At 44.3% G+C, this 27,441-nt stretch overlaps 4 protein-coding genes across 15 annotated transcripts in view; 1 reads left to right on the forward strand and 3 right to left on the reverse strand.

Moving 5' to 3' along the window:
- Window positions 1–110: 110 nt before the first annotated feature.
- On the reverse strand, window positions 111–5,376 carry NIF3L1 (NGG1 interacting factor 3 like 1). Of its 2 annotated transcripts, none has more exons than XM_040069997.1 (7): window positions 5,350–5,376; window positions 4,630–5,073; window positions 3,773–3,935; window positions 3,199–3,325; window positions 2,692–2,830; window positions 1,347–1,430; window positions 111–484 (listed from the first exon to the last, which is right to left on the reverse strand). In XM_040069997.1, exons 2-7 carry the CDS (start codon window positions 5,063–5,065, stop codon window positions 300–302), a joined length of 1,134 nt encoding a protein of 377 aa, XP_039925931.1. In that variant the 5' UTR covers window positions 5,066–5,073; window positions 5,350–5,376; the 3' UTR covers window positions 111–299. The 2 variants fall into 2 exon arrangements, with proteins under 2 accessions (XP_039925931.1, XP_039925930.1); XM_040069996.1 differs by having other exon boundaries at window positions 5,253–5,358.
- A 49-nt stretch (window positions 5,377–5,425) lies between these two features.
- On the forward strand, window positions 5,426–11,533 carry PPIL3 (peptidylprolyl isomerase like 3). Of its 5 annotated transcripts, XR_005701693.2 has the most exons (8): window positions 5,426–5,615; window positions 6,255–6,302; window positions 7,415–7,489; window positions 8,261–8,354; window positions 8,979–9,046; window positions 9,420–9,538; window positions 9,817–10,001; window positions 10,403–11,533. XR_005701693.2 is itself a non-coding variant. In XM_040070000.2 (7 exons), the coding sequence occupies exons 2-7, from the start codon at window positions 6,300–6,302 to the stop codon at window positions 9,941–9,943; spliced, it is 486 nt and encodes a 161-aa protein (XP_039925934.1). In that variant the 5' UTR covers window positions 5,426–5,594; window positions 6,255–6,299; the 3' UTR covers window positions 9,944–11,533. The 5 variants fall into 5 exon arrangements, 4 of the variants coding, with proteins under 4 accessions (XP_039925934.1, XP_039925932.1, XP_039925933.1 ...); XM_040070000.2 differs by having other exon boundaries at window positions 5,426–5,594; window positions 9,817–11,533; XM_040069998.2 differs by having other exon boundaries at window positions 9,817–11,532.
- A 2,869-nt stretch (window positions 11,534–14,402) lies between these two features.
- Window positions 14,403–23,591, reverse strand: BZW1 (basic leucine zipper and W2 domains 1). 2 transcript variants are annotated; one of them, XM_040068943.2, is made up of 12 exons: window positions 23,438–23,591; window positions 22,963–23,036; window positions 21,096–21,272; window positions 19,372–19,466; window positions 19,061–19,126; window positions 18,665–18,800; window positions 17,992–18,101; window positions 17,710–17,880; window positions 17,302–17,448; window positions 16,862–17,000; window positions 15,881–16,003; window positions 14,403–15,630 (listed from the first exon to the last, which is right to left on the reverse strand). In XM_040068943.2, exons 2-12 carry the CDS (start codon window positions 23,024–23,026, stop codon window positions 15,599–15,601), a joined length of 1,260 nt encoding a protein of 419 aa, XP_039924877.1. In that variant the 5' UTR covers window positions 23,027–23,036; window positions 23,438–23,591; the 3' UTR covers window positions 14,403–15,598. The 2 variants fall into 2 exon arrangements, with proteins under 2 accessions (XP_039924877.1, XP_039924878.1); XM_040068944.1 differs by lacking the exons at window positions 22,963–23,036; window positions 23,438–23,591 and having other exon boundaries at window positions 19,461–19,466; window positions 21,096–21,173.
- A 496-nt stretch (window positions 23,592–24,087) lies between these two features.
- The window catches only part of AOX1 (aldehyde oxidase 1), a 52,337-nt gene continuing 48,983 nt past the window's right edge, over window positions 24,088–27,441 (reverse strand). For 3 of the 6 annotated variants that reach the window (XR_005701609.2, XR_005701611.2, XR_005701612.2), the window contains one exon: window positions 24,606–25,719. The gene's annotated coding sequence lies outside the window, so the exon portion shown is untranslated. Of the gene's footprint in view, window positions 24,122–24,604; window positions 25,720–27,441 lie in introns of those variants that run through there. The other 3 variants (XR_005701614.2, XR_005701610.2, XR_005701613.2) reach the window with 2 other exon arrangements.

The following is a 27,441-nucleotide window of genomic DNA, read 5'->3' on the forward strand; positions in this document are numbered from 1 at the left end:
GTCAGGTTTTATATATTTTACTCAAACCAATACTTGTGTATCATGGTTATCATTGTATTTAAGACATGTAAATTTATTCAAGTACAGTTCAGTAATTGAGTAAATGAGCCTTTGGTATTCCAAAACATTTATTCTTCTGACATGACAAAACATACGCCAGACTTTGAGGGACCATATAATACAATCATTCCATACTGGACCAATTGAAAGCATCTTCATTAAGCTCTGCAGTTGGACAGGTCTGTGCAAGACAACACTATTGACTGAATTGTCTCTCTCTCTCTCTCCAATTCTTTGCCTTATGCCACCTGGAGAGGATCTCTGTCTTTCTCGGACACAATGATGTTGATTTTGTTCTGTAGGTGGACAGCGAGTGCGTCACGCAGCTCTGACAGGAAGCCTCGCTCAGTATTACTGTGCTCACACAGAATAACGCTTATCCCATTGGCAACTGCATCCAGCACATCATGGTGGGACATCTCTCCTGCCATTTTGAGAAAGAAATGTCATAGAGATCACTAATGGACAGTTCAGGTAACCAGGTCTCTGCACTGTACGAAGCATCTCAGCTAAAAGCTGTGGTGATGCGATGGAATCCAGGCTGTAAGTAGAAATACAACACCACCTGCTCAGCAGGATCGTGGAACACTCCTGCTCCAGGGTCCTTTGAAAGACTCAGCTGATATCCCTCTATGCAGCTGAGTCAAACCACAGAAATTCCTTGCCCTACGTCAATAGGTGTAAATTCTGTCAGTTTGGGCAGAAAAGTGCTCAGTGTGGTCTGGAAGAGGATGGAGGAAAGCAGTTGGGAAGCCTGAGGGTCAGCTCTGCAGGGCTACACATAACGGGGAGAAGGGGCAAGGCAGCCTTCACATTGCTGAGTCACAGGGAATAGCTGTCCCACTGCTGCATGGAGAACAATGGACTAAGTGTCCCCTTGGTTAGACAACACGATGGAGTTTCTTTGGAAGGTTCTATAGACTATATTGGTTTGCATTAGGGAATTCTGTAGGGAATACAGGAAATACATGTTGCCAAAGGAGAAACACACTGAAAGTTGCAACCCACTGCCATCAGCACTGATTTTGTGTTGAAATAAAAGCTGTAAAGTAATGTTTTAATTCAAATATCTTTCACTGTGCCACACTGCCATTTGATCCACGCTATCTCTAATGTTAGTCTGTCATTCCCATAACTAATTGTTTCTCAATTATAAATATCAGGTAATTCTTTGTGGTCAAATCTTTCAACAGCCTGTCAACCCTCTTATTTTTTGCTGGGGTTTGTTTGTTTTTATCTCTAATTAGACTGTTTTTATAAAAATAATGAAAAAGCAGTCACATTACCTGTGAGATAGAGGTCAGCTTCCGTTCCCTTCAGGACACTGCTCCCAGAGCCAGCACAAAGAGCAGCTTTCTTCACTGGTGATTCTGCAGGATACAAGGTGCCACAGTTAAACTCCTTCCCTTTTGTTCAGCCCTGGTGTGTGTATTGCTAGTAACTGTTTCAGTTAACTACCATCTTGATTTTAAAGTCAATGTAGATTTGTTGGAGGAAGAGATGTGTCAGTTTGAAAGAGTCATGGGCCTGTAACACCTCTGACAATACAGCAAAATCCTCTGTGATAGGTAGATTTTTTTCTAAGGGGCAGGAAACTGCAGAAAACTCCAGCACAGAGGCTGGCTGCTGGTGACCTTTTTCCTGGTGAGGTGTTAGGTTTCTGAGCTCTTCAACAGGCCACTACTCTTTCCAGTAGTCTTCTGTTCCACCAGTTTGTTTCCCAACTAATGATACCACTAAGGCAGCCTTTTGCCTCTGAGATATACTGGTTCCTAACTTACAGCTCTGGCAGTCTTAATGCAAAAGCTGAAAGCTGCTCCATGCCAATAAAAATTGTCCATTTGCTGTGATTGCTAATTCCAAGCTATCACATGTATGACAGTGACATGAATTTTAATTTTTCATATCCATTACATTCACTAAAAGAGGGGACACACAACACAGGGAGTTTTCAAAATGTTGCCTTGCAATTACTGTTGATTTAAGTGGAATCACCACAAAAAGAGGCTTTGAAGTAGTTTGGGGATTTTTTAGTGCAATTGTCAGTCTAATAAGATTTCTGCTTCCTAAGTTACAAAGAGTTCTCAACAAATTTACTCTCACAAATTCTACTAGCTGTGCTCCTTGGACATTAGGATAGGTAGCTGGGACAAGAGGATATTTACTCCACATCTCATTAAAGACCCCACTGAGCTAGTTTACCTTCTTTATCTTATCTTTCACCAAAACACAGTTCTGTGTTCATAATGATACCATAAAATGTCTTACTCTTAAGAAATTTGAATTTTAACCTTCAGTCACAAAAGGGAACATACACTCAAACAGTACACCTTTGTGCCTGATATCTTGGACAGGAAAAAAATAATCTTAGTCATTATATAAATGACAAAAAAACGGTATCTTTCATTCAACTTGTGCTGTCCCTTCTCCACCACATCAACCAGCGTAATACAGCATCTCATTAAAATACAGATACGATTCTTTTCATATGACTGTAAATTCTAAGATGCTGTTTCTTAACAGTGCTTCCTAGTTCTTGGAAGTGAACCTGTTGAAGACAGCAGTACACTCATGCTCCCCGTGTTCCTGCAGTGCCAGTCCTGGCGGGCAGTCTGGCTTTTACCCATTTACCGAGCGTCCTGCCCGCTCCCAGGGCTACGCGGACGTGGGGCAGCTGCAGGTGACCTTTGAGACGCGCGATGATGTCTGACAAGGAGACCGGCTCGCTCAGGGTGCACAGGCGTCCCATTCCAGTATGGGGAAGAAGAGGCTGGAAAAAAAATAAAATTACTGTCAGAAAGCTGACTCCAGATGCTTGCACTGCTTTCCACAGTGTTACAGGGTAAGTATACTGGGTTTGCAGGATCATCGCTGAACTTTACAAAAAAGTGCGTACGTGATGTTCTCAAATGTAACATATGAACAATGCCAGCTATTGAAACTGATTTAAGAATTAGAACAGACCACATAAATAGTTTTCATTGCTTTGGAAAATGTGTGTGGCTTCAAATCCCCATCTGCCAGTGTTTCAGAGCACTAGGAAAGCTGTGATGCCACTGACTACTGCATTTCAGTGTTTAGGGCACTCAGCCCACACAAGTAATACATTCACAGGAAGTAATTTTGTGATGTTGTTACCTTTTGTAGTAAGAGAATCTCTGTGTTGTGATAAAGAAGGCTGTTCTGGGACAATAATGCCACCACCTCCAGCAGTGCTTTCTGAGAGCAGTTCAAACTGACTCGTGTTTGTTCCTCACCTTCAACCCTGAGGAAAGACATGCCTGGTGCTTGTTAAAAAGATAGATAAAATTTTGGCATTACAATTATTAGTTTTGGCATTATAATTATTATTATTCTATCCCAATGGCTGTTCTACCACTGAGAAAGGAAAAAAACCCGCAGCATTGTAATAGCCTAGACTTGTCTTGGGAGAAACACATATGGGAATTTAACTCAATTGTCCACATCAAGTTTCCTGTTAATACTCTTCTTTAACACCCCTAATCTATGTGATGCTAGACTTGCTATTACCATTTAGCATGACACAGATTGACCAGAAAGGGAAGATTATTCCTTAAGTTTCTCATTCTGTTGCTGAAAAATACAGCAGCAATGCACAGAGGAACAAAATTATTAGATCAGTAAAATACAATTACAGTAATTTATTGTTTCAAACAACAGGAAGAATACAACATTAGAGTGGAGTAGATACCTGGCTGGGAGAGTAGTGAGACAAGAGACCTCTGGGATGTCTTTGATTTTGGACAGCACTGCATCCAGATGCTCGGCATCTGCACAGAACTCTACCCGGTGAGTGGCCTCAGCTGGAGAGCTCGGCGCAGTTGATGGATGCAGTGGGACAGAAGTACAGGCGCCTGAGAAAACAGTACAAGACTGCTGGTTTATAAAGCAGGGTAAGTACCCTAACACTGATTTAGCAAATATGTTAAGAGATCCAGCACAAAGATGCAAATTTTGCACTCAAATCCTTTTTCCCTGACCAGAACTGTGGGCTTTTCGTTCTCCTTAGCCACAATCTATTTCAAGTCCGAAGAAGCTGATGGATGTACATTGTTTGCCATCCTTAATGCTATCAATTTTATCCCAGCGATTGTACAAGACCAGAAAGTTTCTTGTTTATATGACATGCTGGAAAAGATGCATCTATGAGCCACCATACAGGATAAAAATCTAAAATAATTTCACATGGTTTAAATCCTTTATAAACATTGAGATCTTGTACTTTATAAATTAAAGGTGGTGGTTTAAAGCCAGTGGTCTCAGTGTTGCGACCACAGTGGACAATAAATATGGTCCACCAGTTCCAGATACATGCAATAGTAGTCACGCATCTGAAAATACTCTCTTGTGCTTGTTATCTGGTATACATCACCAAGATAAATTTCCTAAAACGTTTTTAAGGGTACAGTACTATAAAAATATCAAGAAAAATAAAAACAGTCCTCAAATCACAGCTGTAAAAGCTGGAAGGCAAATGATGAAAAATCCCACCTAAAATAGCATACATCTTTAATAATTGTAACTTGTTTGTTCTTAAAGGAATCTCACCGAGTCCCTTTGTTAGCCAGTTATTAACTCCATGAGGTATGGCATCGTACGCCGTATGCGGAGAATAAATCCCGATCCTGTTCTCCAGGGCTCGGACCACCAGCCGTTCCTTCCAGGTTTTCCACGTTACTCGCTTGAGTGGTGTGAAAATAGGAGGGTGGTAAGAAAGAACGAGGTCTGCTTTCTTCTGCACTGCTTCTTCCATCACTTCCTCAGTGAGGTCGTTAGTGAGGAAAAGGGTGTTCACAGTGTGGGGAGGACTTGGTTCCACCAGCAATCCCACATTGTCCCAGCTTTCAGCCAGAGCGGGGGACGCGAAGTCATTCAGGGCAGAAACGAGCTCCCGGAGGTTCATGAGGGCGCGTACGGGCGGGCGGCTCAAGGCACGGACGCGGTGGAGAGGCGGGCGGAGCAGGGCCGGGACAGGCAGCGGCATACGGGGACCTGTGCGGGGCAAACACAGGCAGCCGTGAGCCTCGGGCCCCACCGGCCAAACAGCAGCCACGGCCTCGGGCTGCGAACGCTGCCCCGCTGCCGCTCAATGCTCCCGCCCGGCCCCGGCACCACCCGGCACCGAGCGCTCTCCCCGCCCCGGGGCTGCCGCGGTCCCGCCCCGCACGCACCACCCCGCGCTGCCCTGCACCAAACGCGCGGAGCTCAAGCTTCGTCCCCCTTCCCGCGGCAAATCCAAGCCGCAGAGCCCGGCCGCACCGCGCTCACCTCCCGCAGGAGCAGGGCCGGCGCTGCGGGGCGGGATCTGCGCTCGGCCCCGCCGCTTCCGCCGCGCCCAGCGGGGCTGGGGCGGCCCCTGCGTAGCGCCGGGAGCGAGCTGAGGCCTGCGGGAGAAGAGCCGCTTCTCCGGCGGCGAGGCTGCGTCTGCATCAGCCCCGGCAGCTGAAAGCATTCTCCGGGCAGGGGCTCTCCGGTGCAGGAGCCGGGCGGCGGAGGCGGAGCCCAGCTGTCCTGTGCGCGGCGTTGCGGTGCCGGTACCTCGGGCACGGGGGAGCGGCAGCTCCGGCTGCCGTGGGTAGCGGGAGCCGGGGACAAGTGGGCTGAGGTGGGCACACGGGGCCGGCGCTTCCCCGGGCTCTGCGGGGCTTGGTGTGTACAGGAGATGCTAGCGCGTAAAGCTGCCGACTTCTGCGCAGCCGCGGTTTTATTGCGCGCTTTATTTGAAAGTATTACAAAGATTTAAAAAGCCTGATCCTGTGCTTGGGTGCAGGTACCTGTCTGTTGCAGACACTCGCAGCTCACGGGTTGGCCCCAAATCACACTTCCGTTAGGCACTGGCATGTGGCTTTTACCTGTGAATTTCTGCCATCTGCTGTTCTGCCAACTGCCATAATATTTGCAAAAAATGATTGCTTAGTATAAATTTTCATCCTAGGAAAGAATGGTTTTTTGCCCTCTTCCTCTTTCTTTAGGTAGTCTTTTTCTACTAATTTTTCATGACTTATATGCTCTGTAGTCGCTAAATGCAAAAATTTAGCCCCAGAGTCACTGGACTGGCACAGTAGAACCACGTGGTGTAAGCATGTAACCAACAAATATTTTAGAATTAAAAAAAACCCAAACAAATGGGGATTGGCAGAGAAAAATCCAAATTTCATGTGTTATCTTTGCAGGAAATTGCTGTGTAGAAGGCTACCTCAGCTTTTTGATAAGCAGGCATGGTAAGAATAAAAGCACATTTTAAATATTTTCATTCTCTCTGAAATGGTCGTCTCTTGGAAAGCAAATAGCTGTGAGGAATTTGTCATGAAAAGTTCAGGATTTTAATTTCAAACTTATAAAAAGATACTGTGGAAAGGTTGATTTACATCAGTCTAAAACATAATTATGCTTTCACTTTAGAAATCACAGATTTTAATGCTACTTGGGCATATATTTGATAATCTAGTTTGGTTTCTTTTGCCACAGAAGCATTACTCTAGTTGTGAGAACATACCTCTGCTTCAGTGTATGTAAACCTCTGCACTCACAGGCTTTTAAAAGTTTAGCAATTCAAGAAATAGAGGTAAGACTGTGTATGTCTTAAACTGTCCATACACTTTCTATAGCATCTTCATGGACACTGTGAGCAGCTGTCTCCTTTACTTGTATACTCTTGGAGCAGTATGCCAGTATCTATGTGATGCTGATCTTTATTAGTTTTGCTGTACAGTTATCCCCACAGTAATTGTTTTTGCGTAGTTTAGCACTTCCATAGATGCACTGTGATATATTTGGCCTGTAGAGATACATTTGTTTAGGTCACTGAGTAATTGATTTTAAATTTTATGAAGGTAACTTATAAATTCTTAAGAAAAGTAAGTTAATTTGTAGATTTACTTGTCTGTGAAGGCACATTATATATGCTGCCATTTAGAACTAGCTTTATCAAGCAAAAGGCTGCAGGCATCAGTTGCTCCTTAGTTGTAAAGCAGTGAGGTGTGTGCACCATCCAAAACAGATGTAACCTTGATTCTTCACCTTTACATTCAAGCGACTGAGTAGGTACTGTTTGCAAATGATGTATTTCTGGAGTATAACAGCAAGCAACAGCTACTGCATTACCATGGCAAACTAGATTTGTCCTGAAACAAAATGAAACCGAGTGCTTTCTGGTGATTTTACTGGAAATGCCCGATGGTTTGTGACAGTAGCCTCGCTTACGGCCAAATGTTGAAGCAGTGGTTGTATGCAGTGTAAACCTGCTCATGTTTTTGCTGGGGCTGGGAAATAAAACAGAGTCTGTTAGTATTTTAGTGCTGATTTAATCATTGTTTTCTGCCTTTTTGCTCAGGCTGTCACGCTGCATACTGATGTGGGAGATATTAAAATTGAACTCTTCTGTGAGCGTACTCCAAAGACTTGTGAAGTAAGTCAAGCACCAGGAGTAGGATTGCCTAGTGGTGAAACAAAGCAGTAGAAATAGTGCAGGCTGTGCAGGAGGTGAAGTGGCTTTTGCAATTTCACCTTTTCATGTAATGGAATACCAAGATTCTAAGCTGGTGCAGTTCCACTCATGGAACTTGTGCACTCTGTCATACTGCCTAGAGTTTGATACCTGTTTCTCACTTGATAAGGTTTAGTTAGGGGGTGCTTCTCTTGAAGTTCCAACATCTCCCAAAGTGTCCTTTGCCTTTAATGGGAAACACAGCACCTAGCGTAGGGTTCACAAATTTCCGTGGGTTTATTCGTACCCTCACTTGTTTTTCATTTAAAAGAGTGAGACTCACTCACAGTTTGTCAGGGACCTAATTTTTGAATTTTTATAATAAACTGAAATTGAAATAAATTTGATTTATTTTAATGAAAAAGGCATGAAGTTATTGATTACAAAATTACATGTGCAAAATAAAATTGTTGAATGGGAATGATACTTGAGAGCGCACCTTAGGCTTTTTGTTTGTTCCTCAAGTCCGACAGCCTTGCACTGAAAGCTTTTTATACTTTGTGTGTGTGACTCTATCGAAGGAGTGTATTAGCTTTGATTTGTTTATGATTATTCTGCAGCTATACTCTGTGGAATTTGCATGGTCACAAAGCAAAGCAAAGGTAAAAGCATTGGTCTTGCCAATGCTCTAATTTTAGTAACATAATACTATTTTTCAGTTGTTTGTTAATATGGTTTGTTTGATTTTTGTAGAATTTCCTGGCTCTTTGTGCTAGTAACTACTACAATGGATGCGTATTTCACCGAAATATAAAGGGCTTCATGGTTCAGACAGGGGATCCATTAGGTAAATTCTTCTGTCTGGGTCTTTCTATGGAAAAAATGTACATAAAAATAAAATGTAAGGAAATAAAAAGGAATTATAGGTATTAAAACCAAAAAGTAACTAAAGTAAAAATATAAGAGTTATGGTATTGTTGATATGAGCTTTTTATGATCAGATTAGTTTTCTGTGGTGGGCTTACAGAAGTGCAGGTGTTAGCCCAGTTTTAAGGGATCGTGCATTCTACAAACTTGAGTTTTACCAGCTATTTCCAGTAAATATGATGGTTCTTACTGACTTAAGTAAAAGTAGCTGGTGCTGTGCTTTGTGTGGTTTCTGCCTGAAAGGCTGCATCTAAGGCATTTGGGGATTTGGCTCCCAGATGGTGTCAGCTATTTGGGAGAAATGTTGATTCAGTTGTGTCTGTTTGTACTCATACTGAATTTCATTTGAGGATATGTCAGTGTTTTGTTCTGCTACTTAATAGGTTCCTTATATAGTTATGTCTCAGTGTAGTGCCAAGAATCTGCCTCAAACTAATTGCAGGCCGTCTAGGGTCTTTGTTGTTAAAATGTTGTAACAGAACATAATTCCTGGGTTTTTCAGTCTAAAAATCCAGTAATTTCAACTGTGGTGCTTCTTTGTCAGGCACTGGGAAAGGAGGTAACAGCATCTGGGGCAAGAAGTTTGAAGATGAATTCAGTGAATATCTAAAGGTATTTCCGTGCTCTCAATATGCACTTACGTTTTCAGCTGAATTTTCTGTATAAAAATTTTCTCTTGGTAGGAGAACAATAGCTTATTAAAATAGGAGTAAGCATTTCTGTGCTTAGCAAGTTAGGTTTGAGGGTTTTCATCACTGAAAACAGAAGTAAAAAGAATTTCTAGCAGCACTTTTCATGCACTGAAGGCAAAGAAGTAATTTTTCACTGTAAGAGACATTTTGAGGAGCTAATTGCTGATATATATTAGCAACCAATAGTTGTTCTTAATAATGGTATTGAGGAAGAGCTCTAAGACAGGGCACTTTGCACAGGTTAGTCCTGGTTTCAGATGTGTATTCATGTTGAGGTTTTTCCCCTTGTTCAGCACAGTGTCCGTGGGGTAGTTTCCATGGCAAACAATGGTCCCAACACCAATGGATCGCAGTTCTTCATCACTTACGGCAAACAGCCACACCTGGACATGAAGTACACAGTGTTTGGAAAGTAAGTGATTCAACTGCATGCCTCTGTCAGAGTGTATGAGGGATCTGAGTATTTCAGGGTACATGCAAATGCTTGAACTTCTTCTCAGAGTCTGTCACGGATGTTTAACATTTCCTTTCAAAATACATTATTTGCCGCATAAAATGTTTTGGTTGTATTATTTGCTTGCAAAGTCCTTGCCTTGTGATACTTAACTGTAAAGTGTTTTGAGATACTTCAACTGTGAAATTTAAATCATTATTAGAAGGCAATTTCCAGCACTTCTGTTCTTCTTACAGAGTTATTGATGGCTTGGAGACCCTGGATGAGCTGGAGAAGCTGCCCGTGAATGAGAAAACCTATCGACCTCTTAATGATGTTCGCATTAAAGACATTACAATTCATGCCAACCCTTTTGCTCTGTAGCCACAGAATGCCTCAATACATTCTTCAGAGACTGGTCAGATAATTCCCAGATTATGGGGTAAGAGCCATCAAAAAGGGGTACTTCAGCTGGATCATATCTTTGCTCATTGAATGCAGATCATATCTTTGCTCATTGAATGCAGAATTTTCAGGAGCTGTGACATTGTTTGGGAGTTGTCACAGAGAAGTCTTGTGCTTCCAAAGCCAGGTTTTCCAGAGTATCTTCCAGCATTTTGATTTTTAAACACTGGTGGGTTTTTTATACTTGTAAAATAAAAGAACTTTAATTTTTTTCATAATCTTTGGTTTTTGCATTATCTTTTTGAGTGATGTTGTGTTAAAGCAATGTCCTTGGCTATAATTTCATGCTACCAGTTTTGTGAAACTTTCTCGTAGTGTCATTTTCCTTACTCAGTTTTCTCAAAAGAGTTAAGTAACACACACAATTTTTTCCCCTAGGTGAGAGCAGTGTCATAAATAGAGGAAACCTATCCCTCCCAGAAGATTAAAGAACATATTTAGAGGGGTGTTTGCTTTTGTGCTGCTGTGTTGGAACAATAACCTCCCCTAAAGGTAGATGGGAGTATTGCTTCTGCTTCTGGCACAACACTGTTGCTATGAAAGAGTATTTCTGTCCTTACATAGCTGTTGATTGAAACTAGGTAACATGGATTTACTGTAACTTGTTTTTCATCACTTTCTTGCACAAAGACTAGGGGGTAAACACAACAAAGAGCACTGCCAAAAAGGCTGTGGTCACTTGATGTTGAACAGATCAGAGTCATTTTGGACTTCTTCCCCCAGTCCTCTTTCCACTCGGTGAGCATCCCTTGGCAAAGCCCATTCTTATGTATACGCTTTGTAATCCTTGGGAGGCTCAAGGTCTGCTTGACTTGCAGTCTGCTTCAGACCATTATTTCCCATTTTGAGACTTGGCCTCTTAAAATGATGAGAACTCTTTGCAAAAGGAAGGCGGAGGTATGCCAGGTGCAGATTACTGATGGTTAATGAGAAGAGTTAATCAATACCTGCTCAAGGCGACAAAGTTTCTGTATTCTTCATGGAATGTTGCTTTAAGCTCCCAGCCCATTTTCCAGACTTAATATATTCTAGTGTAATACTTCAGGTAAAGGATTTTATTCTTTTAGCTCTGTGCTCTCTTCCTTATAACCAGCAGCAGTAGCAAGTAGACAGAAATGTGCACTGGCACACTTGATTGACACTACTGCCACACAGGAGGAAGGACATACCGGGAAATTTCCTACAGTGCAAAGGAACTGTAAGTAATTAATAATTTAGTATTATTGAGGAACTGGGAATAATTTCAGGTTGGTTTGTTTGTTTGGTTTTTTCCTCCACAAACAGAAGGCTCTTCTATAGAGAATGTGAAAGATGGCAGCACCAAATATTTTGCTCCCTGGAGGATACACATTAAATGACATTAAATTATTAAATGTAGATAGATTTTTTCTTTTTTAAATCTAACGTTGTGTATTGAAAGGAGAGTGATCCTATTGGGACAAAATCACAAATAAACTCTACAAAATTGTATTCTGTCTCCTTTCCTGGACTTGGTCTAAGCTGGAGAACAGTGGGCAGGAAGAAGATAATGGTGCATGATCTTTGAACAGTGACAGACTTGTACATCGGGTAAGCTCATTCCCGAGGAGCACCAGCCGTGTCAGGGCAGCGCGGGGACGATTGCCAGCCTCGCCCCAGGGTAAGAGACGCCCATTTCGCACCTCCGAGTGCCCTGCCGCCCCCCCCCCGATCCCCCGCCCCCCTCAGGCCGCCATGTTCTCTGCCGCGCCTTCCCGGGCCGCCAGAAAATGGCTTCGGTCGCTGTGGCGGGGCCGGAGCCTTTCCGGAGCCCCTGCTCGGGCCGAGAGCGGAGCCTTTCACCGGAGGGGGTTCGGGGCCCGCCGGGGTTCGGGGCCCGCCGGGGTTCGGGGCCCGCCGGGGTTCGGGGCCCGCCGGGGTTCGGGGCCGGCGCCGCGTCGCCCTCGCTGCGCCCGCCCGGAGCGCTGAGGTGCCGGCAGCGGGCGCTGCCCCGGCGCTGAGGCGCCGCAGTCGGCCCGGGCGTGAAAAGGGAAGTCAGAGACGGGTGGGTAGTGAGTTAGTTCGCTCTTCCTCGTGGGGCAGACTAACTGGGAGAGAACCCGAGTTTATTGTCTTTCACAGAAAAACTAAATTGAGATCTTGAATTGGGCAGTATTTGTCCTTGTTAAGCACACAGAAGCCTTTCTTCCTAGGATTACGCAGCACTGGGGGCCTGAGTACCTTGGCAGGAGTGTCCGAGTCATGGTATGTCCTGAAAAGGCTTTTTAAAAGAAGGCTGAAGGTTAAAGGTTCAAGTTCCCCTATCAGAAATAATTAACTTGAAAAAAACTCTTGAATTAAAAAATAACTTTGAAGAAGGAGCAGAGAAAGAAGCCAAAAAACTGGGACGTTGAGGAAAAACACAATCTTCATTATCATTTGATAATGTCTTTGAAACAGAATTGTTTGACTGGGATGTAATTCAAAGAGTAAAATACCTTTGTTACACTTGGAGAATTCCAGACAAACTAATGGTCCTGGCAGGCATAAAAGAACAAGACCGCTTTGCAGAAGGTGCAACACTGCTAAGAATGGAAAGGAGACACAATTCAGAAAAGAAAGCGCAGGAGAAAAAGTGCTGTAACCATCTTTATGAAACTCCTGACAGGTAAGTAACTTCTGGTATCAGCAGGCATGTTTTGAGATTTTATTATTCTGATCAGGTCATGTGATACCAGATTAATTTTTGAATTGAAGCTATTTCAAGAAAGATGTCTTACAGCTTAAAACAAAAAGCTGCCTTCATAAGGGCACTAGAATGATTTGAGTTATATTTAATGGTGGTGGGTTTTTTTTTTCCTTGTTTTTGTTGTTTTTGGTTTTTAGCAATGATTCAGAAACCAGTTCTGTGAATGACAGAGGCTGTTGTCAATGACACAGTTTTGAAGTTGGCTTTTTGTTTGGGTCCCCCTGCGGCGGCTCTTCACATGGCTTAGATTGAAAGCAGTTTCAAAGTGGCTGTAACGTTTTTTAATAGTTTTTTCAACATGAAAAATGGAATCGAAAGGTAACTTTTCCATTGTTGGTGAGTAGAGGGAACAGAAACTGACCTGCAGGCACAGGAGATACTGACCTAGAGGTCTCTGGAGCCCGCGGGGGGGCAATTGCCACAGCAGCTGCGGTCCCTTCAGTAGATTGTAATTTTTTAAACATGCATTTCTAACAAAATACCATGTAGGTAACCATTTTGTGGCTACCAGATCTTCCCCTATGGCCACTGCCCACAAAAACTGCCCCAACTCGTCCCACCTTTCGATAGAAAAAGCATTTTGTACATCTGCTCTCCTTATTTTCTACGCCATAGCAATAAAGTTCACAAATTCCTTTTATCCCTTTTGCGCAATGTAAGTGCCCACACAGGTATTCTCACTTTTTTTTGGCCCACGTCCTTTTACGAGTCAGGCTCAGCCGTCGCCTCCTGCGATCGCCGGGTCAGCCGATACTGTAATAAGTTAGCTGAGACTCCATTTTCTTCATGTGGGGAAAACCAATTCTTAATTCACTAAACTCATACGATTTTCACAGACCTCGTGTGCAACACCTATGGGCTGGTACTTTTCTTACTACTTCATATGGGCTAAGATTCAGTTTACACAGATGCAGTTATTTTTCAACCCAAGAATAGGCTGCTGTGTTAATGAACCTTTCACACCAAGATTGTTTTCACATGGGAACTGGCAAATTGCTTATCTACACTGAGAAGAGATGACAGGCTAGCTATTAATTTAATAGAGCAGGCCTGATTTTATGAGGCCTTCTATCATTCTTGGACCTGTCACAGCATGTATATATACATAAAAGATAATTTTATTTATTAATTCCTCTTGCTTTAAGAAAAATATAGGGGTCCTGAAATCATTAAGCAAAACTGAGTGAACCAATCTTTTAAAAGAAAAACAACTAATTTTTTGTTGCCTTCCCACTTTGAGTATCTCATCTGAAAATCTGTTCCTTGCCATGTTTTTCTCCTGCAGCAAAAACCATGTGAATTTCCAGGGACTGAATCTGAAATTGCTCGTTTGTGGCCTGGTGCGGATTTGAATGCCTGAGTAACTAATTCCCTGATGAATTAATTGTTTTTCTCACCTGAATTCCCCTGAGTTTACTGACTGGCTGCACGGTCTTGGTGCTGTTTCCAGAAGAGCTAGCAAAGGGAAAGAGGCAAGAATGCAGAGGATGATGCAGAGATGCACGAAGTGCAAGACGCACAGAATATTTTTCAGACTTTAGTAACTTTTTAGATAGATGTGGGGGGGGTTGAACCTGGCTGGGTGACAGATGCCCACCAAACCACACCCACCACTGTCACTGCTCTCTGCAGCTGGACTGGGGAGAAGAAAGGAGTAGACAGCCCTTGGCATGAAGTGTAAGGATGGCCTTTATTTGCTTAAAAAAAAAAAAAGTTACAAAGTAAGGAAGATCACTGAAGTATTGAACAGATTGCATTGTGATGACCAATTTTTTCATTTATTTTAGTAGGTGTACTCTGGTTACCAGTATTTCAGTTAATGCTCACTGTTAGCTTACAACAGTATAGACTCAGCATTTTTTCCCCAATCTTTCTGAATTGAACTGTCCTGAGAATTTCCATTAGGAAATAAAGTTTCAGGGAGCAGATAAGTTGTTTGGTTTAGCATTGTGAGCTGCCAGCATAGAAGAATCTCTAAACTTCAAGGGGGAGGGGTGGAGTTTTGGCTGCCTTAGGCTGCAGCAGCTGTGCATTTACAGAGCAGCACAAAGCAGCCGCTCCCCCAGCCCCGGCCCTGCCAGCAGCAGCCCCTGGCTTGAGAAAGCTGCTGGGCAGCTCTGTGTAGAACAGCACTGCTTGTACTTACTTCCACGAGGGAAGGGGAAAAGGAAGGCACCCCCAGAGCTGCAAGGGGACCTTACAGCCCCTCGGGAACACGGGCTACCAGCTGTGACAGCCAGCAGCCTCAGAGATGCCACTCTTCATGCCCCACCATGGGAAACAGCTGCTGCCACAACAGCTTCTTTCCAGCAGTGGGGCTCCCACCTTCTCCAGGAGTTGGAATAGAGGATTGCTTTATGCTGGAAGTCTGGTAAAGGGATGACAGAGTACTTGGGGAGATGGACAGCCACCTGTGACGGGTGCTAGTTGGTGGTACAGACTGCAGTGCCACACAAGCGATGGCCTCTTCACTTTGGAGGCTTTTTTATAGTTTAATTTGCAAGTCTCATTAACCACATCACATCTACTCCAATACAGACAGAAATCCCAACAGATGACGTGGATTTCACCGTGGAAGGCCTTAAATTACATTATTACAGTAGAAAATACAGGAGGTAGAAAGTAACTGAAAGGACAAATGCAGGTTAAGAGTCAAATCTAACAGCTCCTGTAAGCTACTTGAACATGGTTTTAAAAACTAAATCCAGTATTTCATTAACTATAGAAAAAAGTTAAAATAAATTGCCATGAGAGCCCTTATATCATGCTTGATACAGGGAGGTAGGATGTAAGAATCAGAAGGACACATGAGACATGACACTTATCTACAGCTCCTGTTTGCTTTACTGAGGCCAGAGTTTCACAGGTCAGTCACCCTCTTCAGCTTCAGACTCCGACTCTGCAACAGAGAGACCTCATCAGCAGCCTGGCCATGGCTCAGCCCCCAGCCCTGGGCTCAGCTGCTGCCCTGCGTCCTGCACAACAGCTGCTACTGGATCCATATGGATTGTCCTGGCAAGCTTTTCTAGCCGGCACCAGGGGAGGGGGCACACTAGTCTCAGAGGGAAATAACATCCCCTACTCCAAAACACAGCATTATTGCATTAGGGCTCCCAAAATGAACACATATGAGCTAAGCTGTTGGTTACCTTCTTCAGCATTCTTGAGCCATTCAACAAACTTCTTCATCTGCTCCAGAAAAACACTCTTTCCTTTTGCAAGATGTGCATCTTTATACCACTTGAGGATGGGTTCTTCACTCAGAACTTCAGCTGTAAAAATGGGTAAGAGCAGTATTAACACAGCGAACTGCTGAGAACCTGACTGGCAGCCTTGGCTTCCTCCCCTAGAAGCACCACATACTCCTCCCCTGGGTACAGCTGGACAGACCTACACTAGGAGTGCCTTCAGTTTTGAAATTCAGAACACCAGGCATTTTGGATGATTGCTCATGCTGTGAGTTTCCTCAGCACTGTATCCAGGAGCTTTCACTCTCACAGTCTGGAGCATCTCAGGGTTATTTGAGATGGCACACTCTAAGCAAAGGTTCAGTTAACAGCTAAGAACTGATGCAAATTCTTTTGAAGTCCGAAGTAAACACTTCCTGTGGTGTAGATGTTTTTTTACATTTTACAATGTAAAATACAGTCTTCAGTTTAACAAGTTTCCATAGGTGCACAGCATGTTTTTCAGTACTACCTTCTATCAGACATTTTAGAAGAGCCTAGAGCAGCCCAGAAGACATTGGTGGTCTCAGTCTTCAGCTGCTCATGGTCAATGTTAAGAGAACTAAGAAGAATACACTATCATGGACCTTAAGAAAAAGCCTTAAATATAAATTTAGCTTTGTTCTGCAACTCTACTGTAGACAGGCAGCATCTTTGTCTTGCAGTTCCCCATGTGCAAGACAGAGATGTTGCAAGGCCAGCCACGTGCACCTTTGCATTTTTACAAACAGGAGTTATACAATTCTTCAGCTTGTGAAGTGCAGTGTTGTAGCACTGATCTCCCCTAAAGAATTTGTCAGAACTGAAGCATTCAATTTCAGAAGCTTTAAAAAACCTAAACAACCAAAACCAACCTCTCCAAAAATCCACAAACCCCTGAAACTACGACCCCACAGAAGTTACCTTTGTAGAAGAGCACCACTATTTTCTGGAAGGCCTTCATGAAGTGAATGTTGTCATAACAATACTCCTGAATCTTCAACAGAAGAGTCAGCTCTGACTGACCTTGGGTGGTGAAGGCAGCAAGTAGAGGGCTGTATTGCTGTAACAAGGACAAGAGATTGGCACACACAGAGCACTTCACATTTACCCCCTTGACTAAAGCTGGTTTTGCAGTTTCAGCCACTGCTTAGAAATCTGCAAGCACGGCCCCACCCCAGAGCAGCTCTGCAGCAGTCACTGCCTCTGCCTCAGGCCCTTGGCCTGTAACGCTCCTCACAAGGGGGAGAATTCCCTACCTCCTTGTCTCTGCACTAGCGCGGTTGTAGCCTTAACATTTAAAAAGGAGCTGCAGACAGAAGGAAAACCAAGGGGTGCAAAAGTCCATACTGAAATTACAATACCTTCAAATGCTTAATGGCTTGCTCTGCTACCAGCTCCTCTTTTTTGTTCCACTCCACTGTGCTCATTACACTTGACCAGATTATGGCTACCACAGTCTGTTCTGAGATGTTGTTTTTCTTCATCTCCTCCTTCACATACAAGATGATCTGCAAAGAGAGCAACAGTCAGCACAAAGGTCACATATAGCACTAAGCTAAGTTAAAACTTCTCTTCTAAAGATAACCCGGAAGGTTTCAGAATGACAACCACCCTCCTCAATCATGCAGCAGGATTCAGGACATTAAGGAAAGACCACAAAGCTAATATCACCTCCCCCAGTCCTCACTTTTGTTGCCAGTGTGAGCTAAGTTCTGTATGAAAGAGAGACAGGCACAGAAAGCACCTCCACCTTGTCTATAAACACCTACATCCTTGAATGGATCTCCCCGGGACATCTGCTCCTGCAGTTCTTTCTGCAGCTCCTTCCGAGCGCCTATGGACTGCTGGTTCCGAACGTACTCGGAAAGTTCCTTTAGTCCTGCTTCAGTGAAGTATTTGGAAAAGTGTTCAACACTTTGTTTGTTGGCTGGGAAGAGTTCCTGAAAACAAAGTTTACAACTCTTGTAAAAGCAATGTGTGTCGAGTACTTTGCTGGCAAGTGCTATTTGCTAAACTGGCTTATGGAGCAGCAGAGTTCCAGTGGCACTCACCATGAGCCTGTTGTCCATGTTTACTTTGCGAAGACTGACAGCCACTGCATTGATATCTTTCTCATTTATCCATGATTTGAACAGCTTGACTGCAAAGGCTGCAGAAACACCTGTGCAGTTGGAATAGTTCTATTAGTGAAATTCAAAACACGGGGAACCACAGACCTGAGTACAGGGTACCTCGTTTGTCAGACTGTGCTCAGAGCAGCAGCTGAGCTTCCAAGCAACCCCAGCAGAGTCTGCACTACCTCCGCCTGTCCAAGGACACTGCAGCCTCCAGCACGACGGACTTTTCCCACCACTCAGCATCACAGAGTCTTCCCTGTACTAAACTATTCTTGCTGCAATTTAGGAAGCAACCTGAAGACATGACACACCTTTTGCATCCTGAAAGGTCCCTCTCCAAAATACAATAGTGCCTTGCTGGGCAACTCTAGTGACAACAGTGTCGTGCAGCAAAGTCCTACACACAAGCTTTCTCCAGAAACTAATTTTCTGAAGTCTTAAGATCTTCCAGGTTGTGTGGCATCACATTTACCTTTGCTAATCCTGTAGTCAATCTAACACCAGAGGAAGCTCATGAGCTGCAAGGGTGTATTGTCATCACAGTTTCCACCTACTTGTCATGGTTCTGTGTCTCCCCTTCCTAAGGGAGGAGCTGGGCCACACTTACCTTCTTTAACCAAGTTCTCATTGTAGAGACTGTTGAGAATTGATGCGTTGAGTGTCCCGTTGGCAAGCAGAATACCCGTCAGCATGGCCAGTTTGTTCCGCTCAGATTCTGAGAACCCTTTCAGGAACAGCAGCAACTGCAGGACAAGTAAGAAAAGCTGCAAAAAACTACCACCTCTCACTAAACATTGTCCAGTGCCTCTGTGTTAAACACTTCTGTTTCATCAAGCCAGCAAAAGCACTAGTCACTGGTAGTCATGCAAGCCAGCCATTCTATGAAAAATTTTCAAGGGCTGTGTTTTAATAATCCATTTTATGATGTAACTCTTCAAGAGAGTGATTAACTAGCAGAATGTGAAGGTTTGTTTGCCTGCTGATAAAAAAACCCCCTCCATACCTTTTTGACCTCATCTTCAAAGCCTTTCTCCAGGTACTTGTAACGCCTGATTAGCTTGTTAAAAACCTAAAAAGACAGAGTATGTTATCTTTTGCTGTGAACTATCATTTGATTAGAATTTAAAAAAACTAAGTTCAGTAAAATAGGTCTGAACTCTTTAGAGCACTTACAGCTTGGAACACTGCTACCCTACCACTTCCAGTATGCTTAAAGCCATGAATTATTTTTTACCTTAACTTACAATTCCACAAGCGTTTAATTTTTGACCATTAAGCAGCTTTAAGTTAAAGTGTCCTCATTTCAGAACTAACCTGAGCAAATGCTTGCATGGTTTCTAGGTCCTCCTGTGCTGCAAACACACAGACGTTTGTGCGTGTCATGTCGTCTGCCAGGGTCCCGCCTGGGGCTGCAGGAGGATTTCAGCATTAGCAGTGTTACTCCCGGTGAGAGCACTGAGCAGTCTCCACAGCAGAACTCCAACACCCAGAACATGCAACACGCTGTCCTTTCACGATGAACTCCATGACCGGATCACCACAGACACCCCTACATCTCCCTCTCTTCCACTGCTGCACAGAACTTTAAAATCTGCTTAGATTTGAACACTTAACTGTTCTGGCCCCCTACTGCCAAGGGGACTGACAACACATCTTGTTTCCATATGAGTAAGTTAACAAGGCCATATGAGCTCCTCTTCCCTTAAAGGAAGCTAATGAAGCTGCTTAATTCCAGCAAGTGTCTTTTTAGTGCAACAGCGCCGCTTTGTGCCTTTTACATGACAGAGTAAGTCACAACAGTAGGCTGAAACACGTAGCGACACACAGTTCAAAATTCAGTGCTGCAGAGAACAGCTTGAAACTTTAGTTATTTAGGCTGCTTCACTAATGAAGGAGCATTCAGGTCACCAGCTTCAGTGCCAGGACACCTCATCATTGACTTCTGTGCCATTCTACATACAATGGAGATACTTTGCTACCTATTAATCTGTTAGTCGGAAACATGACTTTAAAACCAGACATAAATATTTTTGGTAATAGCATTAAAAGCTGGTAAGGCAACAAGATGTCAGTTTTCATTCTGGCCTCCTCTGACTGAAGATCAGAGCTGGTCTTCTTACCTGTCTGTTACAGAGAGGGAGCTGAGTGAAGCACCCCACATCACCATTAACACTGCAATTAACACTGCAATTCCTCCCTTCCCCATCAGCCTCATTCCTAGAAGGAACACTGCCTAACACAGGATGCACCGGCTAAGACTCCTGAATGTAAACCCACAAACTGTAACAATTACAGTATGTGCTTTCCTGCTTGGTGAGCATCTGCTCCTCTTTGCTCTGTACACAGAGTGCGTACCTGAGTTTACAAGACTTTTCATCATCACACTTACTTCCTCAGTCCCTGTGTTTTCTGCTGACTCGAGCACCCTCTCATTCCTCACTCCCTGATGTCTGCTAGAGCCCATGACCCCACGACCCCACTATTGTCAACAGCAAATCATCTGTTAGCATGACTAAGACTAAGCACTCCAGATTCTTCTGTAAACAAGTCTCCTTTCCAAAATAACAGGGCAGGATGCACAAATCATAGGATCACATCAGAATCTTTCAGGGCAGCTACTGGCCTTGTTACTACAGCCCACACACCTAAAACAAGCATTCATCCATCTCTCATTGCTTTACTACTCCTAGTAAAAAAATTTAAAAGACAAAAACCAACCAACAAAAATTAGCCAAACAAACAAAACCAACCACACCTACCACACCCCAAAATCCCAAGTACTTTCTTCCAAGCAGAGTCTGTACAATCTACACTTCAAGGAATGCGAACAGGCTCAAGTAAAACTGAGGCAGGCTATACAGAGTGTTTCTACAGTAACTGCTCAGGCACCAAGATGGTCAGATGGTTTACCACAGAGTAACTTAAACCCTGTTCTACACACTCAATGGGCTCTTTAGCAGAGATTTTACACTGAAAGGAAACAGCTTTTGCCGAGTGAAGTGAACGAAGCTGACAGCAGCCACATCAAAGGGACTTACCCAGCATTCCACCAGCCACCAGGATGTCAAAAAGTGTTTCTGCATAGCGGCGATAATCAAGTTTTGCACCAGAAGCATCAAGAAACTTTGCTACTGCCTCCAAGTCAGTGCCAGTTTCAGTTAAACCTTGAATAATACAGTCCTGGAACTGAGTAGGGTCAAACCTCTCTTTTTCATCTGTAAAGCAAAAGTGTTGAAATAAGATTTCCATGAAGAGTTGTTTGTGATGATCATTACTTGGCTCTAATAAAGCTCACCTGACTTCTCAGTTTGATTCTTATACCCCTATTCTTTCCCTCCAAAACCAGAGACTCAGCTCATGCTGGAAGGCAGTTTTTAATACATGCCCCTATAATTTTGTATATTTGACTCCATTACTCATGTCTTATCTCAGTTTTTTGGGCGTCTGCTTCAGATGAAATCTTCTGACTGACAAACAGCATACCATTATTGCATCTGAGTCACCTGGCAATTCGCTTTTTGGCTAGAAGACCATCCCCTCCTCTTAACCTGCAGCTGAGTTTGAGGCAGTGACTTTCCTCAAGTGCTTGGGGGAAATGTAGACAGAAGAGCTAACTTAATGGACTTTAACTGCAGATCTTTGCTGTTGTTAAGAACACACCCGATGTATCTTCAAACCTGACACATCAGCTGATCACTGCCTTGTTTTTACTACAGGCAGGGCATAGTGAACATGCAACAAATCCACCCATGTAACTAACAGGAACTCTTCAAGAGGTCTTCAATTCTCCTCATCTCAGTTTGTCCTTATGGAAATCATGAGATGAAAAGCTTCCAAAGAAAGAGAATTCAACTGCAGACCTTATTCTGAGTGCTGTCTACAACACCTTCACCAATTCTTTTAGCAGCCTGGTAGGGCATACGAGTGTCCAGTGTCAATGCAAGTATCAACACATTGGTAACAGCTGGGTGCAAGTTTGGAAATATCGGATCAGTTATATTCCAGGGCAGGTCCACGGAGCTCATTGTCCCAGAACAGTTGCTTCACAGCAAACTATGGTTAAATGCTTAAAAAGAGACTAAACCCATAGCTACTGGCATTTCATCTGCTAGAGAGACCACAGCAAACTCTATCATTCAAGAGTGCTTTGACATTCAAACAGGTAAATCCAAGTGTGCTTCTGCATGTACAGCGCCCCTAAAGCTGCCTTTTAGAGCTGGAACACTGCTGGTATACAAGTAAAACTGCACTGAAGAGAAACCCTAAGAGCGTCCCCGCTTTCTCTTCCTGTTGGAAAGAAGCTCCACCAAAATACTAGTTACTCATCACACCTCTTCAGTCACTTCTTCTTATGCAAGTAACTGTGCATGTAGAGAGACAGGCCATTGCACATCCCTTACGTAAGGGCTTTTTTGGATGTTGACTGGGGGATGGGTGGGTGGGTGGATTTGTGTGATTTTGTTGTGGTTTGTTTTCCTATCAATTTTTTTAAATTGAAAAGAGGTTAACGTAACTTTTATCCAGTGGCTGAGACTGAAATTCTTACTATGTTATATGCTCCTTAGATGTATGTATCAACCTGCAACAAGCCTGTGCTGGAGCTCCCCTGTAATTCAGGGGTACTAGATCCTTCTGCTTGCAGGCTAAACACCCTCAGGACAGTTCTGGAATGGCCATCTTTTAGGTGAAGGTTAGTACAGTAAATTCAGCGACAATCCTGACTGCCAAATATTTTTTATTAGTGCAGAGAAAATTCCAGTCAGCTTCAAGACTGTGAACTTAGCACGGTCTCATATAAAAAATTTACGGTAAGCGTATGAAGGCACTGGTTTGTTTACTGACAGAAACCGGCGTTTTACCGTACACACAGCCGGTCCCGGCAGCGCACACGGTGCGGTAACTCACCTCTTTTTCTGGTTTTAAAACGCTGGCCCGATAGTGTCGGCTTCTGCGGCTTTTGATTATTCATAAAAGACACCCTGCGAGGAAGCAGAAACAGCCGTGAGGCCGCTGCGGGCAGGGGCCGCGGCGCTGGGCGGCTGCGGGCGGCGCCGGCCCCCGCCCGGCTCCCGGCACGCACCGGGCTCGGCGGGCGGAGGCGGCCGCAGGGCGGAGCCGGGGCCCGCGCGGTGCCAGTGCCCGCGGCCGTGCCCGCGCCTCTCGCCCCTCGGCCCCGCAGCACGGCCCCGGCTGGCGGTGCCTTCGCTGCCGCCAACGCCGCCCCGCTGCTGGGTACCCGTGCTGGGGAGGAAGAAGGGGAAAACCACCTCCCTCCCCCGGCCTCCACCGCAGCGAGGCGCGGGGCGGCGCGGCCCTTACGGCCCAGACCGTCGCAGCCAGCCCCAGCCGGCCGCCCCCCCGCCCGGGCCCGTCTCCTCACCGACTTTAAGGCAGAGAGAAAATGCCCGAGCGGCCCGGAGCGGAGACGGGCAGGAACGGCAGCGAGGAGCGGCGACAGCGAGAGCTGTGCGAGCGGAACCGACGCCAGAGGAAGAGGGGAGGGCCGCGCTCCGCTCCGCCCCGCCCGGGAGGATGGAGGGAAGGGGCAGGGAACGGGGCGGGCTCTCTCGGGGCCGCGTGTGCTGCCGGCTCCCGGGGGTCTGAGCGCCGCGGGCGGAGCTGCCCGGCCGAGCCCCAGCCCGGCGTTACCAGGGAGGCAGCGCCGGGTGCCCCTGGCGCTCCCCGGGCCTGCGGCGGAGCCAGCCCGGCACCGCTGGGTCGCCTCACCCCGGCCCGCTCTGCGGCTCACGGAGCGCGGCTGATGGGTGCCGGGGCAGCGCAGCCACCTGCGGTGCATCGAGCTTCAGTGCCATACCCGGTGTGCGGCCTGACCCTAGATTTGCTGCTGCAGTTGTAATAATTTCTTCTTTCAGGTCCTGGTGGTAACAGCACCATACAAGCACTTGTACTGTAGTCTGTGCAGACAGGACCATCGGTTACAAGCTGACACAGCAAAGTCCCTGGGCTCCAGGAGCGCAGGCCTTTCTACTGCCGTTTAAACACGCGTTCTTTCACTAGTAATCACCTCAACAGATCTCATCCTACCTTCAGGCTGTAGGGCAGTCTGTCAGCAGATGGCATAAACACACCCAACTGTGTTAGTGGTGGCCCTTTAGGTACTACGTAAAGAAGACGGGCTGCCAAACTCACACAGCAGTACAGAGCTGCTCCCCAAAAGTCCAAACCAACTTAGAGAATGCAAGCTTCCTTCTAGACCGTACGCAGCTGCAAATTTCCACCAGATTTAAGTGCAATGTTCCTGGGACTAAAGCTCTTGAAATGACCAGTTATCGGGTGTATAAATGGAACAAATCACTGGGCTGCAGTAGGGAAAACACGATCATTCGTATTGTCAGAGGGAGCCAGATTTCATCTCATGCCATTTTTGTTACTATTTCGTCCTTGAAACAATACTGGTGATAGATCCCTGATAAAATAGCGGTACACTGCCTTACAAATTTTATTCAAGAAACATTTTTTGCAGATTCCAGTTAACAGCCTGATAAAATCCCCAAAATACTAACTTCAAAAATACCAGTCAGAGGAAGCATTTTCACCTTAATATTAGCAATTATTTGTCCATTAACTCTAAACCCAAGGCACTGATTGCATTGGTGCTCATTCTAAAATGAGAGCATTTGTCTAAATCACAAATAATTAAAAAGCCAAGAAGAAAAAAATCAAAAATTATTAAAATCACATTTTAAGGAAAGGAAACACAAAGATATAATAGTTCCTGTTGTCAGCTCCCTAAAGTCTTTGATATGACAAAACTGAAAAGCCCATTGCCAAAGCTGAGCTTTTCCCATTAGCTGTAGGTTTTTGCACTTTACCAAGAGAAAGGAACAGGAAAAATTTACCAATGTAAAGGAATAAGATCTTTTTGTATCTCTACAGATTTAGATTAAATGTAACTTATTTGAGGATGTGTGCAGGTCACACTCTCACACTCTCTCCTATACTATAGTATAGTGCAGGCTAATTTAAGTCTGCACTGTCATCATGTAAATAAATGAAAATAAATTTGTGTTTATGTAAATGAGCACAGGATCTGAACTAATGCAATACCTGTTGAGCATCTCCACGGTTGTTTCTTATGCTGGTGTTTTGGGTACAGAATGATGTTGATAAACGTGTTCTTACTGTTAATCTTATGGCTTTCTGAGTATTGATTTGTATGCATACCTACACTGGCTCAGCTCAGCCATTTCCTTTTCTCTCTCTCAAATACCTTTACACTTGTTTTTCAGGCTCCTCTCCTCATGGGGAAATGTTCCTTCAAGATTAATACAGCTGCCACTTTAAAACCTCCTTTCCAGAACAATCTGTCAGTGCCAGTTGTTTGGCACAGCCGAGTTAAACTGTGAGCTGCCACACCTATAAAGATCTCGTGTTGTCATGGTTCCCCTCTCGGCCCTCCCCTTCACCTTTCCCTCTTGGTCACCTGCTGCACATCTGCTCTGCACATCTGCTCTGCACATCTGCTCTGCACACCTGCTGATGGTTGCTATGTGCGTGTGTAAGTTCTGATTCTTTCTTGCAGGAATGCTTGCAGTCAGGAAGTGGCTGAAGGAGTCATCTGATTGTCTGATCCTTAGGAAAGCAGTACTAATCCATATCAATGGCCCATGGCTTACAGGTTCCAGGTTTGTCTTTAGGAAACTGAAATAAAATATTAAAAATAATTTTACTAAGGGGAAAAAAACTTATCGTAATTCACAAATGCATGTTCCTTATCGGCCGCACAAATGTCATTGCACACACATATCTTAATTTTCTCAAGTTATAAAAGGTTGGGAAATCAACCAACTTACCTCTAGTCAACAGTGACATTCTTGTAATTGAAGAGGTAATTAAGCTCCTATCTCCATAGTACAGGTGAGTTCTCAGCCTGAAAGGCTCAGATTACAGGCACTGACATACGAAGTTCCACTGTGCAATACAGTTTAATGACACTGCATTGAATCGTGGGGGCCATGACGTTTGCAGAGAAAGCCTACAGTTCTTAGTGCATCCCTGGAGATAGTACATCATCTCCTGGTGATGGATAACAAATTCTTCTTTATTTAAATTCTAAGTTTCTACCAAGTTTTTGCACAACCCTTAGCCAATGAAGGTTCTTGATCGTGGTTATGACTTCTATGGATATGAGAAGTTCTGTCACTGAGAAACACTTTGACTGCTGGATATCCTGCACAGAAAGAAGCAGAGGTGGATGGATGCAGAACTCCCAGCCCCAGCCTCCAGGCAGGTTGAGGTAGGGGTCTCTAGCTGGCTGCTATTGGAAGAGAGCGGCCTGCAGGTCTGCCTGATATAACTTGTGTCCCTTTTCATAGAGAAATTTTCAGTCTAGAGCACAACAGATATGTTCAAACTCAGGCCCATGAAGCTTTTTAAATTGAAAGCTTTAATTAATGGATCTTGACATAGTTTCATCAGATGTTTCCTATTTTCCAGTCTCCCAAAGTGTTTTTTTTGTTTGCTTTCTGACTGGATATGCATTGATGGGAGAATGGCTGGTAAAATCTTGTTCTTTATTTCATCATTGCTCCTGTGCTTTATTAGTTTATTTTTTTTATATTCCCTTTTTTCCCCGATTAACTTACAAATAAACAGAAATTTGGGCCCAGTGACAAGATATTAAGCAACTGTAGATATATCTCCCTTTACAGTGCCAAAGGATGAGTGCAATGGAAAACCTGTGAAGTGGCTATCGTCAGGAAACAATGTCATCATTGCCATCTTGCCCTGCTTTCTGCAGAAACACTTGTGTAATCATTGTTGGCTGAGACTGATACGGGAAGTTGGCTCCTGCCTCATTCTATAAAAATAAGTTCTCTCCAGCAGGCTACTGCTCTGTCCTGCCAACCCTTGGAGTGAGGGAAGTGCAAGACATGGGAAGAGCAGATTGAAGGCATTACTCTGGGCAGCCACAGAGAACTCAAGGGTGAGGGTGCATTTCCTTGCTATCTCCTCATTTTGAAGAAAGCAGAGGCAAAGCACACCAGTGGTTATCCAAAAAAGTTCAGTGACTCTGGAAGAAATTTGAATAAAAGGCCATAGTCCACTAGCTGTGGGTTATGTGTTCCGTCTGTGTGAGAGAGAAGATATGGCGTGTGACAACCAGCCAGAGCTGGTACTGTATTGCACTTCCAGAGAGGCTAATAGTCAGGTAATGGATACCCAGAAGAATATTAAATACATATGTTACTGATATATATCAATCACAATCCCATTCCTTGTCTTATGGTTAATACGAGATTTAACCAAAACTGAAATTTTCCTCCTTTCTTTACCAAAACCAGTTCTAAACCCATTCTAATCATAACCAGAGTTGAACAGTATCTTTGTGAGCAATATCTTCAGCAAAATTTAAAATATAAG

The sequence above is a fragment of the Hirundo rustica genome, chromosome 7, assembly GCF_015227805.2.
Source record: "Hirundo rustica isolate bHirRus1 chromosome 7, bHirRus1.pri.v3, whole genome shotgun sequence".
In the NCBI taxonomy this organism is placed as follows: Eukaryota; Metazoa; Chordata; class Aves; order Passeriformes; family Hirundinidae; genus Hirundo; species Hirundo rustica.